General features: G+C 37.0%; 1 protein-coding gene across 1 annotated transcript in view; it reads left to right on the top strand.

Annotated features, from left to right (window-relative positions):
• CPED1 (cadherin like and PC-esterase domain containing 1) overlaps nt 1-15243 on the top strand; it is a 326305-nt gene that overhangs the window by 265471 nt on the left and 45591 nt on the right. Inside the window, 1 exon segment of the mRNA XM_070369325.1 lies at nt 10597-10714. Coding sequence (XP_070225426.1) covers nt 10597-10714 — 118 coding nt within the window.

The following is a 15243-nucleotide window of genomic DNA, read 5'->3' as shown; positions in this document are numbered from 1 at the left end:
CATATGTTTTTGCACAGCCCCAAACACAAGTAGGCAAAATCCATTCCCAGTTTGCTCCAGATAGTGCTGTGCATTTTATGGCTGAGGACTGAATCCCAAGCTAATGGTCACAGCAAGGGGGAAAAAAAAAAAACCAGCAGCGATTTATAAATTAGGGTGCAGATATAAAGGATGCCCACGTTTTTGTAAGCATTAGAATGGGAGATCAGCTGCTTTGAGCCACCATCACCCCTGCCTGCCTCCATTGTTTCCACTGCTTGGAAGCCCACCAGCTCCCATCTGCCTGGTGAACTCCAATAGAGTTCCAGTTATAATCTCTTTTGTAAAACAGCGTCGATCTTGTTCCTTTGTGCCAATCCTGTGTCCAAAACTATTTTCATTACCACCGTTAAGTGCTTTCTACAGCAATTGTGTGTTTACATATCTGTTTTCTCCGCTAGAACTCCATGAGGGCAGGGGCTGTGGCTGGCCTGTGGAGATGCTGAACAAATGTCTGTTAAAGGAATCAATTGAAACAAAACAAATGAATAAATGTCATAAACTATAAACGTCTTTGGAGAACTGAAAATACACGACAAATGAGTACTGATGGCTTTGAAAATCACGTGAAAACTGTATTCCTTGATGATAGGCAGTAATAAATATTCATTGTCTACCATGGGAATCAATGTTGTCTTTAGCTAACAATTAATTTTGTAATGTGCTAGTATTCAAAACTAAAAATTATTTGAGTAACAAACCATAAGCTGGAAAGGTATTTGGAGGCTTTTTATTTTTCCACCAGAGGGAATAGATTTGGCCTGAATCATACACACCCTTGCCTAGTCCCCACTTTTGACCAACTGTAAGCATTTAAAGTGCAGCTGGTTATGTTTAGAGATGCCATCTGCAGCCATGAAAAAAGAGTCTTCCCTGATGAAGAGTTAATTGGTCTAAATGTTTCATAAACATGATCTTCATGTCTTAGTACAGTGTGTTTTGTTTTATCTTGTTTTGTTTTTCAGTCTATGAAGCATGGGCTTGAAGTCAGATAGACCTATGGCTTCCAACTCTAGCCACTCTGCTTGCTAAAGTGTTTGATTTCAGAAAACTTCTATGAAACTCTACACATCTTTCTTTCTTCATCTGTTGAATAAGGAAAATATGCACTTCAAGCCATTGTAAAGATTCAGTGCAGTGGTGTGTAGGCGTGCCTTCCCCCATGCTTGGCATGATCTGTTTTTTTTGTTTTGTTTTTTTTTTTAATTAAAAAGTTTTTTTTGGCTTCATGGCATGCAGGATCTTAGTCCATCAACCAGGGATCGAACCTGCACCCCCTGCACTGGAAGCATGGAGTCTTAACCACTGAACCACCAGCAAAGTCCCTAGGCTCTCTGTTGATTCAATATAAATGGCATTTCCTTTGATCCTCGCCAGATCACCAGGAGATTTTTATCTCCTGAAGAGTTAGTCCAGAAATAAAGTAGGTTTTTCTTTAGCCTGTAAACTCTCCTCCCACAATTCCTATAAATTTTAAGAGCAAAATACTTGTGGATCAAACTCTATGGGATATCGACGAACGCCAATAAGATGTGGCTAATTGCTCTGCTGTATGAAAGAAACTCCAACAAAACTTTGTAAAAGGCTTTGACTGATTAGAACATTCTTTTTGCCCTTCAAGAAAATTCTAAAATATGGTGATCAAATTACATGAATATTTTCACTTTTAATGTTAATGTTAGAGTTACAGAAAGTTCTTAAATACACTCAACCCGGTTTCCTCTAATATTAAAATTTTATACAACAATGGTACTTTATCAATTCTAAGAAGTTAATATTGGTACAGCATATTTACTCAACCAAATATTTTATATGAATTTCACTAGTTTTTCCAATGATATTTGTTTTTCTGTTCCAAGGTTTTTCATTGCTCTTAGCTGTCATTTTTCTTATCTTCTTTCATCTATGACACTTCCACAGTCTTTCCTTATCTTTCATGACTTTGATGCTTTGGAATAATGCAGGTCACTTATTTTGTAGAATGCTTCTCAATCTTGAATTGTATCATGGTTTCTCCTTACTAGATGAAGCTCAACATTTGTGGCAAGAATACTGCAGAAATGATGTGTTTCTCTTGATCACTTGATGAGGGTAGTGCTCACTGGGTTTCTCCATTGTTACATGTTTCCTGTGTAACTACTAAATATCTTAGGGGAATGACCTTTAGTCTGATTAACATGCATTAAAATATGACTATGCAAAGAAAGGATTTTCCTGTCAGAACACAATTATTCTTTTAGGTATCTCATTTTACATTGTTAGGATATGTTTATACTAAAAAGTAATATTAAATTTTGACCTTGTAATATCACAGCAGTTTTGATGCTCAGTTTGGGGTGCATCAGCATTTTCTTCTACAGAATTAAGCTACATATAGTGTGCTTTGAGCTTAACTGTAAATGTACAGGTTGCTGATTAGTGAGTCTTTAAAAATGCTATTTAGTGTTCTAAAAATACTATTACAGTCTCAAAGGAGGTGGAATTTATCAATTGAGACATGTAATGATAGAATTATTTTGTAACCTAACATATTTCATGTCACTTGGTTTAAGCTCCCCCAGGTTTTAAAGTCTCACAATTCTAAGCATCACTGTATGTGTGTATAGGTGTAGGTGTCTTTGTATAGAAGTTACCAAGATGAGTGAAGTCAGGAAGTGCTCCCATGATGTTCAAAATTACTGTACCTACATGTTTTATTAAAATATTCAGCTCTATTTGTGCCATTCGTATTTCCTACCAGAGCTAGGAAAACCGCAACATATGGGATCTTAGTTCTCTGACCAGGGATTGAATCTGTGCCCCCTTCACTGGAAACATAGAGTCTTCACCCCGGGACCACCAGGGAAGTCCCAAGAGCTGCATTTTTAACAATCACAACCTTATATACGTTATTAGTGGACTACTTATAAGTGGGGCAGTCCGTGCTGCAATACTTCTAATAGCAGTTATGGTCACTGTGACTGATCACTGTTTCCTGAGAAGACCTGCTTGCTGGTTTATATATAGCAAACATTTGTTATGTTTGGTATCACATTCTTGATAATACACATCTTTTAAAATATCTCTGTAGCCTACTGCCTATTTTCACTCACCATAGTATTTCTTCTTCAGTCTACAAATAATTAATTTGCTCCTTTGGAATATGACATAAGCTTTTCTTTCTGTCATTGTTATTATTGTTCTGTCATTTCCCAAACTGATCCAGTTTCTTCAACGTGCAAGAGAGTCCATGGTTATACATTCAGCTCCAATTCCACATTCTTTGTTCACAAATCAAAAAGAACTGAAGTTCTTCAAATATCCAGACATAAAATCATTCTTCTTTGTTTCATTTACATGCACATCTACCCTTCTGGACTCCATCTGGAACCCAAACCAAAAGTGTTGAAAGACCACAACAAAGCCTGCTTTCCTTGGAGCTCACCGGAAGTGGGAAGCATTAGTCATCTCACAGGCCCCTGTCTCACTAGATTTTCCAGTCCAAATTCTACAAATCCTGGAGACTCAAATGTATTTCTAAATTGAGAATACAGGGCGCCTTTCAGAATGGACTCGAGTGAGCAGGATCACATTGGCCTCACCCTGTTTAATTTGGAGACCCAACAGAGCTTCCCTGGTGGCTCAGTGGTAAAGAACCCACCTGCCGTGCAGGAGATGTGACAGGAGCCATGGGTTCGATCCCTGGATTGGAAAGGTCCGCTGGAGGAGGAAACAGCAACCCACTCCAGTATTCTTGCCTTAAAATCCCATTGACAGAGAAGCCTGGCAGGCTACAGGTCATGGGGTGGAAAAAGAGTTGGACACAACTTAGTGAATGAACAATTTAAGGTTAAAAAAAGAGAAAACTGTATATTGCTAGTTGAGGGATTTGTAATGCATGAGAAATATAAAGAAGTGTTCCAAATATTGAGGTCATATTAGTAAATTTAATTGACTAGAGCTAATTCATCTGTTTATAATTTGTTTCAATTTCCTTTGTTCCTGAGTTCATAGGGGACTAAAAATTCTTAGTATAATATACCACCACTTTTCAGCTGATGATTATTTAAGGAAAGAAACACACACAATGATGTTATATGATAGCTCATTACTACTTGGATAATGATGTGTTATAAATAAGGCTATGAAGCCCAAAATACAAATAGCAACTCAAAACTTCATACACAATTCGGCTACCTAACACAAGTTCTATTATTTTTAAAAAACAATTAAAATTGAAAACTTGAACTCTTACTAAAACAGGATAACATCCACAGCCATACCACCCTGAATGCACCCGAGCTTGTCTAAAACAGAATAAAATCAAGCATTGAAACACATCAATTTTTAAAGCAGTGTTGTTAGAGGTCCCTTCCGCACGAAGTAGAATGACTTGACTGGCTACTTAGTTTCATTAAAATTTAAAATAAGGCAATTATATAGGTAAACCTTGTTCACTGCAAATATTTTATTAGAACAAACTAAAGTCAAAATGTCCCTTACTCCTCCATAAAAATGTTTAATTTTGTACTGTCCTTTAAAAGAGCAGCTGCTTAGTAAAAAAAATTTGTAAGTTTTATAAAAGAGGACAGAGCCTAGAGACTTCTCTGATAAGAATCTTTAAACAGAAGAAAATTAAAGAAGCTTCATTCATTGCCATGATCCTAAATTTTGTGTCATTAGAGTGAGCCAAGGATTAAAATTATGATTCCAAAATAATTTTACTGATCTCTATCTACTTGACCCACTCCAGTGTTCTTGCCTGGAGAATCCCAGGGACAGAAGAGCCTGTTGGGCTGCCGTCTATGGGGTCGCACAGAGTCAGACTCGACTGACGCGATTTAGCAGCAGCAGCAGCAGCTGCTATCTACTTGCTGTCTTGTTCTCCAAATGCCATGCACTTGGAACTTGAATGACTATAATCCTCACTCAGTTTTAGAATGCTTCATGGTCCTCCTTCTACCTGGAACATGTACTCAGTTCCCTTTTAGTTATATTTCCTCTGATAAACTATTAACTCTGTGGACACAGGACAGTATTAAATGACTATGCAGACCCATAGTCCTTCACAGCCCTCAGTAGGAACCAAAGCTGCCAATGTCTTGATTTGGACTTCCAGTTCCCAGAACTATAAAAGAACTTCTCTTGTTCAAAGCACCCAGTTTGTAGTACAGGAGCCATAGGAAACTAACATACCTTCAAAAGAGCTACCAATATTTTTCTGATGTCCTGTTCTTTTACTTTGCCATTTTAAATGTTGTTTTCTTTGCTTAAATTTTCTTTGCTAAAAAAAAAAAAAAAAAAAACATGGTTCATACCAATGGTAAAATCTTCAAAAAAGTTCATTTTTGCTTCCCCATCTCTAGCCTACCATCCTTAAACTTCCAAGAAAGCCACTGTTCAGTGTTTCCAGTGTATCCTTCCGGAATCTATGTATGCACAGTCAAGCATATGCACATTTCTAGCACTTTATTTTACTAAATAAAATCAAGATGTATTTAATAATGTCCTGAAACGTGCTTTGTTGCTCTTAATATCTGTCTCTCCATCCTTTACTCTGCCTTCTTCTCTTCAGAGAATTAGTGTTCCATCATATGGATGTATAACTTGTTTCGCCAGTTCTCTGTTGATGGACAATTAAGGTGTATCAAGTTTTCTGTTATTACACGAAGTTCTCTAGTAAATTTTCTTGCACATGAATCTTTGTAAACTTTACCAAGTATATTTGTAGGATTCAATCTTAGCAGTGTAATTATATTTGTGAGTTATTTCCAATTATCTGCTAAAAAGTAAATACATCTCCTTTAATACGCATTTATATAAGTGCATTTTCTTTATGAAAAACATTCAGTTTTAGGATCACTGTGGTATGTAAAAGATGATTTCAGATGGACTATGCTGTAATGATTTATCGCTAATGTATACCTCACCTGATTATTCTATACATATTCATTCAGTGTCTGATACTATGAATCTCACAATAGCTACTATTTTATGGCTGGCTGACTACAACATAAGGAAAGCAGTTGTTAAATTTAGAGAAAATGTGAACATAGAAAATAATTTATCCCCTTGGCACAAGATAGTGAAATTATCTCGTCAGGAACTTTGTGTCTCATGGGAAAAGGAACAGTCTTAATCTGAAAGAGGACTCTGCCTCTCTGGGAGAGGCAACTGTGCCAAGATTGTCAGGTTTGAGCGGTCACGACTAACTTACGAAGAATAGCATCATCCCCGAGAAAGGGAATGGGTCCCTCTGGGAAAAGCTGGGTGCCACGAGGAATGACTGTATATTTTAAAATTTAAAATGTAGACATTTTTCATTATTTAGTGGAAGAAAGGGAGAACGGTTTGACCTTAAAAGATGATTCTATGGGGCCAGAAAGTAGGTAAGGTTTAACGATACCTACCCCGGATGGCTCAGTGGGTAAAGAATGCTCCTCCCAATGCAAGAGACATAGGTTTGATCCCTGGGTTGGAAAGATTCTCTGGAGGAGGAAATGGCAACCCACTCCAGTATTCTTGTCTGGAAAATCCCATGGACAGAGGGGCCTGATGGGCTACAGTCCAAACAGTAACAAGACTCAGACATGACTGAGCTACTAAGCACACACACACCAGATCAAATAGTCCAATTTGATATTACTCTAAAAACAAAGCAAAATCACATTAAAAATGAAAACTACTAATTCCTTTGTGGCCAAATACTTCTGTAAAAACTATATGGACTTCCAGAAGAATTGGTAACAAGAACAGTGGCCGTGTATTTATGGGTAGGGCAGAGATCAAAGCCAAGTGCACCTTAATATCTTCTGTTAGTCACTAAGGCATTTCATGAAAAGTTAAGCAAATTTTTAAAATCATTTATTATATGTATATATACATATATATATGCACACACACACATACATACACTCTGCACATGTTTGAATGAGAAAATCTGTTAATTATCTTGTTACACTGTATTGAAAGCACTGACAGTCCATTCAGGAATTTATGAAGTCTCCAGCAAAGGGATACAGTCTAAAGGTGGAGCTTTCTGGGGTTAATTTTAAGCATCTCTGCTAACTTCTGCCTTTTCTAAACTAAGGGGCTCCAAGCCAGAAGAGCTATTATTCATTTACTTGAATATGCCTGAACTTGACCAAATTACTAATCACACCAGTGAAGAAAGAATGATGGATGCTAATGAGTTTTTCACTTTCAAAAATTGTTTAATTTTTTATTAGTGAGGTTTATCACTTTTAAGATCTAAAGGGATAGTCAATGGTTCATGTGGCCTGAGAACAGGTTTCATAAATACTTAGAGGAAGAGAGAAGTTTGGCTGCATGTTATATTTCCACGTTGGTTTGACCAGGGTTGTAAGCAGCAGGAGTGGTCACCCTGTCTGGCTCCCACTTACACTACATTTCTCTGGCTCTGTGTATGTTTACTCTGCTATCATAGGCTTGTATGTGGGGTCCTGGGTATTCAGTGTCAACATTGAACATTTAAAAAATTATCATTCTCTATTGTCAGTCATTTGTTTCAGCAGCTCTGAAGTCAGGTCAGAACATGCTTCTATATTATTACAATAAATTTGTTCTAAGCTGCACCAAAGAGGACAATTAGAACAAATAAGATGGAGATTTCAGTTCAGGATTAAGAAGAAATTTATGATGATGAGCTGGATTATGCTTGAGGTCAGGGACCTGCTTTCACAGCAAGGCATTTTGCAGGTTCTAGGTATTAAATCAATACCTTTCCATTGGAAAGCTGTATCCAGAATTGCTCAGAACCACATCATGGATGATCATTCTCCCTCTGAAGAGTTTAGGGTAGATAACCTCAGAGGTGCAGCTCAAGAAAAAAGTGACATATAGGTTATCAGCATATCATTTTTTTCAGTAATGTTTTTCTTTTGTGCCTAAGATGTCAGATAAATCCTTTTGTCACCTCATGACCTTTGACATGCAATTCCTTCTGCTTAAAATTCTCATCCCCCCTGAAGGATTTTCATATCCTTCAGTTCAGATATAGTCTCTCGAAAAGACTGGTTGTGACTAATATATCTGAAATAGCCTGCATCCACTCATCAGAAATTGAGTTTGGTTCCTCACAGGACAAGCCATCAGCGCACCTAACAATCTGATTGATTGACAGACCAATGACATGTCCAACTTTGACAGAGGAGACCATCTGGGACCTTGGCACCTGCACACCCCAGAGACCCCAAACAAGCAATCATCTTTAGGCAAACTTTTATCTAAATCCAGACTTTTCAACATTATTTGCATTATTAGTAGATTGAACACAACATCTCAACATGAAATACCTGAATTTAGGTGACTGCGTGGCATGTTCTCAGTGTGTTTCATTTGGAATATATTATTCTGGAATGAAACAAGGTCTTCAGTTGTTTTCTTAATTATATGCCTGGGAAATCTTCCCATCTTAGTCCATTAGATCTGTCTTTATACATATTCTTTATGCATTGCATGAGGGTTTCTCTGGAGTAAACTTTAAGAACTCTAACTTTGGGGCTATGGAATCTGTGAATTTTTAAGTTTAGTGTAAATTACCTTCTGAAAAAGCTGAACTAATTTGCAGTGCTTATCATCAGTGTATTATAGTAATTATTTCTCCCTGCCCTCCCTAACATTTGATATACATATTTTTTAAAATTCTGATAGATATATAATGCCATTAATAAAGGCCTTAAATAAAGGTCTGCTGCTGCTGCTGCTGCTCCTGCTGCTATGTCGCTTCAGTCGTGTCCGACTCTGTGCGACCCCAGAGAGGGCAGCCCACCAGGCTCCCCCGTCCCTGGGATTCTCCAGGCAATAACATTGGAGTGGGTTGCCATTTCCTCCTCCAATGCATGAAAGTGAAAAGTGAAAGTGAAGTCGCTCAGTCATGTCTGACTCTTAGTGACCCCATGGACTGCAGCCTACCAGGGTCTTCTATCCATGGGATTTTCCAGGCAAGAGTACTGGAGTAGGGTGCCATTGCCTTCTCCAAAATAAAGGTCTAGTCTCCACTAAAAACAAATGAATAGATAGATGAATAAATAGGTATCACACATACATGAACATGTATCATTCATAGATGTTTATTCAGACTAAATCTTCTCACATCATTATAAACTTTATGCTATTTTAATTGCTTTATTATAATATAATGAACATTTTAACATAAATCATATTTCTAATTTTAATCAGTTTCCTAAACTTCAACTTCAGTGATGAATTAAAAAATGAAAATATGTGTACTGAATCAAGATTTTAAAAGTCCTTAGACTACCCCCATTCCTTTTGTTCCCTGATGCTCTGGATCTTTTGTGTGAGATCCAGGAATCTGAGTTGGTGGTTAGGACGTTTAAAAGTGTGAAAGAAGTGACCAGCAATTGCTCGTTAGAGGCAGAAATACAGAGCAAAGAGGTCAAACCAATTATTTCTCTCCATTACTGAGAATGCATGATATGAAAAGGGGGACAATTAACTCTAACCCTTTACACATTCAGCAAATATTTATCGTTGTCTACTGTACACCAGGGATGGGATTTATGTGTGAGGGGAAATAATTATCCATTCTCATGGAGTATTCAGTCTAGTGGAAAAGGCACAAATAACAAATGCAATTACCAAATGGTGAAGACGAAGGAAACAAAGGATGCTGATGTGGACAAAAGCTGACACATCACTGTGCTGCCGTTTCAAGAGACCTCAAACACCAAAAGATGCTCTCCATGCAAAATTAGGAAGAAAGCATTCCTAACAGATATTATTGCATTTTAACCTGACCTTAATCTTGGTAGACAGGGAGAACCCCGTGAGAAGGGTGGCAGTGGAACTGGATGAGGTCGGTTAGATGGACACAGGACAGGTACAGTGCCTACAGCTTTGTAGGATCAGCTAAGAGAAAACAAGAGAAGCGTGATATACTGGAGAAGACGAGAGATTTCAAAGCCAATGGATTGCCCCTCTGCAATGCATATGGCAGACTACAGAAGGCATTGCTTGGTGCAGAACATGCCTCTTCTCTAATGAGTTTCATTGCAGTGAGCTGTTACCTACCTACTTTTATAAATATGTAAAATGTTTTAGATAAAATATACATATTTGATTCCATTTCTAGCAAATCATAGATCTTAAATAAATGTGTGTTGAAATGAAATGCATCTGTTAAATTAACATTCTCCCCAAGTATTTCCCATTTGTTATCTCACAGAATCACATTGTCTCCCCTTAATGTATTGTCCTCTCTTATACTTTATTTTTTAATGAGTCAACAACACAAAGGGATATTTTTTAAAATAACTAACACTTATTTCTTTAAAAATCAGCAGAACAATAACATAACTATCAATGCCAAAATAAAGATTAAGTTATCATTAGAATTTATATGAATCCCCTAATAGAAGCAGCTATTAATAGCAAAAACAACTATCAATGGATAAATATCAAGAGAAGGGTAAACATGGATTGCTCCCTTTTATCCATAAAGGTTATTTGGCAGAGGAAGTCGTATTTTTGAGATTTTATTACTACAGGTCAGGTTAATTACTATGACAGCTAACTTTTATCATTTTAATGCAGGATTGTGGTTTGCTGATTCAGCCAGAGGAAACCTGTGGGTTACAGCCTATTTCCTCTGACTACATTGAAGCCATTTCACAGCCCGAACTAAAGACTTGTCCATCTGGGGATACAAAAGGTGACTATTACACTATCATTTCTTTTTTTAAAAAAAATCCCTTAGTATACATAAGTAGTAGATGGTTACTTAAGCTATTCTTCTACAAAAAACTCAAGGTGATCTGGTGCTTTTTAATTACTATGAACTGCCACACATATAATTAATGAAAATGCATTGTTTGAGTATGTGAAATATGTGATTAATCAAATCCGTTCCTTTCACCTTCTGCTTTCTCCTTAGTTTAATGCATATTCACCATAGATCTCAGTCAAAAAGTCATAGCATAGAGCCTTCCCTTGAGCCCCTGACTTGTTTTCCTTACTATATGTTTTCATAGCACCCAGTGTTTTTCTTCCTTTGCAGCTTCCACAATTATTTAAATGATTGTTGTTCATTGTTGTTCAGTTGCTAAGTCGTGTCTGACTCTTTGCGACCCCATTAAATAATTAAGTATGTAATTGACTTTGATGTCAGTGTTCCCAGGCTGTAAGCTGGATGAGGACAAGGGGTCTCAGTTATTCAGACTCTACCAATTCACTTAACATTATAATTTCTACAGAGTAAGTACAAAATAAGTTGACCTTGTGAACCCAAAGAACTGCAAAGGATAGAAGCTCAGTTTTATATCATTTCTTCAAGTTAAAAAAAAAATCTTTGGGAGTGGTCACTAATGTCTCCCATATATTGAACATGAATAGAGGCAGGGAAATTGGGATGTCAAATTCAAATTACATGTCCTGGCTATTGTAAACAGTGCTACAATTAACACTGGGATACAGGAAAGCACACTAAATGTCCATCAACAGAGGAATGGATAAAGAAGATATATATATATATAGATATATATATATACATAATGGAATATTATATTACTCAGCTATAAAAAGAAACAAAATTGGGTCATTTGTAGTGATGTGGATGGACCTATAGTCTGTCATATAGAGTGAAGTAAATCAGAAAGAGAAAAACAAATATCATATATGTATGGAATATAGAAAGATGGTACATATGAACCTATTTTCAGGGCAAGAATAGAGACGCAGATGTAGAAAATGGATGTGTAGACACAGAGGGGAAGGGGAGGGTGAGACGGATTGGAAGATAGCACGGGCATATATACACTACCGTGTGTAAAATAGATAGCTAGTGGGAAGTTGCTCTATAACACAGGGAGCTCAGCTCAGAGCTCTGTGATGACCTAGAGGGGTGGGATGAACGGGGCGAGAGGGATCTCCAAGAGGGAGGGGATGTATGTATATAAATAGCTGATTCGCTTCATTGTACAGCAGAAATTAACACAACATTGTAAAACAATTATACTCCAACAAAGTAAATAAATAGAAAGATCCACTTCTAAACAATTCAAATTGCAGTACTCATCCTGCCTAAACCGAGGGCAGATCTGGAATGAGACTCTTTGGAGGCGCTGTCCACTTCCCCTGTTTCTTTCCTTCCTCAGCATTCTTCTTTGAGTGGAGACCAGTGAGGTTAAGCCAAAGCTGGGACTAAAAATACCTCCAAGGCAGTAAGAGGAGCAAAGAGCATCTCCTCTGCGCTTCCTGGTTACCGCTCTGGCATCCTGACCCAAGGTCTCCCTTCATCTAAAAAGTCTGAGAAAACACTCAGGATCTTTTCTACCCTTGCCATGAACTTCACACTACAGCTTGAATGGGATATGAGTTTCACAAATGGGTGGGACAAATTGCAATTTGGCATGCACGGCTAACAAACGTGGGCATTTCCCAGTTCTGGAACATGTGTCCCAAATAATAAATTACAGACAGTGCATAGAGAGGGATTTACCCATTACGGTGTGTCAGGTGGTATGATTTATGATTCTCGGCTAAATGAGATATATACTCTTGTATACAAAGGAGACATCCATATGTCTAGGTATTTTATTTAATCAGGTTACAATTTATGAGAACCATAAAACAACTTAATTCGATTCCTCCTACTGAACCAAGTCAAAAGTTCTTCAATAAAAAGTTGAAGGTACATTACTGAGATTCCTCAAGAAGTGGCAATTTCTCCTGTCTGTTAAACTTATAGTAACTTTTGCCAAGCCCTGTTCTGAAGCTGTCTCTCTACCTGGTCCTTACAACAGAGGCTGCCATAAAACAGGAGCCTTCTGGGAACTTGAGTAGTTAGGCTTCTTTGAAAAAAACAAATATTGACTCCTCAAATCAAGCGCATATTCCTCAGCCTGACAATAATCTGACCCATCCTATCTCTCCTAACTCCTCCCAGACTCTGGACCTCATTTCATACTGATAATCGGCTGCAGGACTCCAGCTCTTGTCCGTGCTGATCCCTGCTCCTAAAAGTCTTCTTCCCATCTTGATCCAAGTTCTCCTGATGCCATATCCTCTTCTCCAGGAAGTCTTTATTTACCGCCTCACCCCCAGATTTGCTTCTCTTTTATGTGACTCAGATGGTAAAGAATCTCTGCAGTAAGGGAGACCTGGGCTTGATCCCTGGTTCAGGAAGATCCCCTGGAGAAGGGAACAGCTACCCCTGCCAGTATTCTTGCCTGAAGAATTCCATGGACAGAGGAGACTGATGGGCTACAGTCCATGGGGTTGCAAAGAGTCTGACAGGAGTGACTAACACTTTCACATGCACCCAGAATGTTCTATGCACATGTTTTCAAATAGCACTTACCTCATAATGTTTCAGGAGTCTGATTCACATGTTCCTCTCTCTCTAATCAATAGTCTTCAAAGGGGAATAATATAGCCAAGCAAGGAGAGAGAGAGAAGTACAAAACAGCACAGGGAAGAGGCCAGTAAAGATGAAAATATATGTACCTTTATTTTTATATAATTATGCTTATTTTATATTTTATGATGGAAATAATATATACATATGAGTATACGTACATATAGCACAAGGTAGGTGTATTAACATGTAAAAGGTGCATCAGCCATAAGGGTGTCCTGAAGGCTGCATGAGATTTCAAGTGTGTCCAGAGCAAAGACTGTACCTTATTCATCTTTCAGTGTCAATATATGATTTAAAAATTGTTGCTGAACTAAAACCAAGGTTCAAGCCCTCCTCTCTTTCACAGAAGACTGTGAAATCAACCAAGGGTAACCCCTCTACCCTTGAGGTGCTAGAGACCTAAAGATTCAAGGTAAATGAGTGAGTTCAGAGATAAGTTTGCAAGGATAGATTTTTTTTTTTTTTTTTCTCTCTTTCACTCCTGGAGATGATTTAATGGTAGGACTCCCCTCTGTTGAAAGAAGTTGTCACACTAGACACTGAAGGATGTTTATTTTGGGTGCTCTAGATTTAGCTTATAAGGTCATAGAATGGTCCCCAAACCTTATTTTCAGAGCACATTACAGTTATCTGCCAGAATTGGATCCATTTTTTTTCTCTTTGAAAAATGTTCTTTTAATAACACCAGCTAATATAATTTTGAGTGACTTTTTTATTAAGTTGAATTTTGAAAATAATTTAACTATAAAATACAACCTAAGAATAAAATATTTTACCCAGGAAAGAAAAAAATAATTCTTCTAATTTGCAGACAGAAGTTTATATGGTCACTGAATGAGAATTACCTTTAAAGAAAATGGTTTAGATTATATTTTATAATATATAAACAAAAAGTTTTATCATATCTTTTTGGAAGGAAATATAGCAACTTATACTTTAATAATTCTAATAATATTGAAAATATAGACTCTTTTTCTTCTCAATTAAAAACTTCCTTGTTTTATAGCATTATAGAGTCAGGAATTAGTGCTATTGTTTATATGATTTTACATCTTACTAAATCACAAAGTTTAACTTCTTTTCTCCATTATATCCCCCAATTCAATTCACATAAATCTAACTTGCATTAAATATAAAGCTATAATGATAAATTAAATAACTTCTCCCCAAAGGTAGTTTCATTCTTCAGAATGTTATTCCCTATGACATATGTCATATTTTATTTCAGAATCACAGCTTTGATTCATTCATTGTTTAAATATATAACATAGAATGTATGCCCTCCTTTTTGACAATTTTTAGTGAGCTGGAATCATTTAAAATGTCAAGAAATCCCAGTCCTGCAGATGTTATACAGATGTCTATTTCAAGTAGTATTACTAACTCACAATAAAAAAGCATTGTTAAGCAATACAAAACTGCAAAGAGTGATGACTATCAATACATGGTCATATGAACCACTGGGGCTGAATTTTCAGAGACCCAATCAGGCATCTTTTTTATGTGCATGTGATTTTATGCTCACAAAGTAATGGTACCCATATTAGGATCTTTGTGCATGCAATTGGTCACGTTTCTTCAGCCTTAGCAGCAAATGGCCAAAGATCTCAGTTTGTGAAAAATTAGCTGTCAACAAATTTATCGGGGGAGACAGTGTTTGGGCAAAGAGGATACACATGCTGTTAGAAACTCAAGGTTCTGAGGAAAACTGAGCCTTTCAAAGTATTATTAAATAATATATTATTGGCAGAAACACATGTGTGTCCCCAACATGCCACCATCTTATGAAAAAAAAATAATAATCTATTTAAAAACAGTCTCTG

Source organism: Bos mutus, chromosome 4 (genome assembly GCF_027580195.1).
Source record: "Bos mutus isolate GX-2022 chromosome 4, NWIPB_WYAK_1.1, whole genome shotgun sequence".
Taxonomy (NCBI): Eukaryota; Metazoa; Chordata; class Mammalia; order Artiodactyla; family Bovidae; genus Bos; species Bos mutus.
Note: the sequence above shows the minus strand (reverse complement) of the source record. Positions and strands in the feature narration are given on the sequence as shown.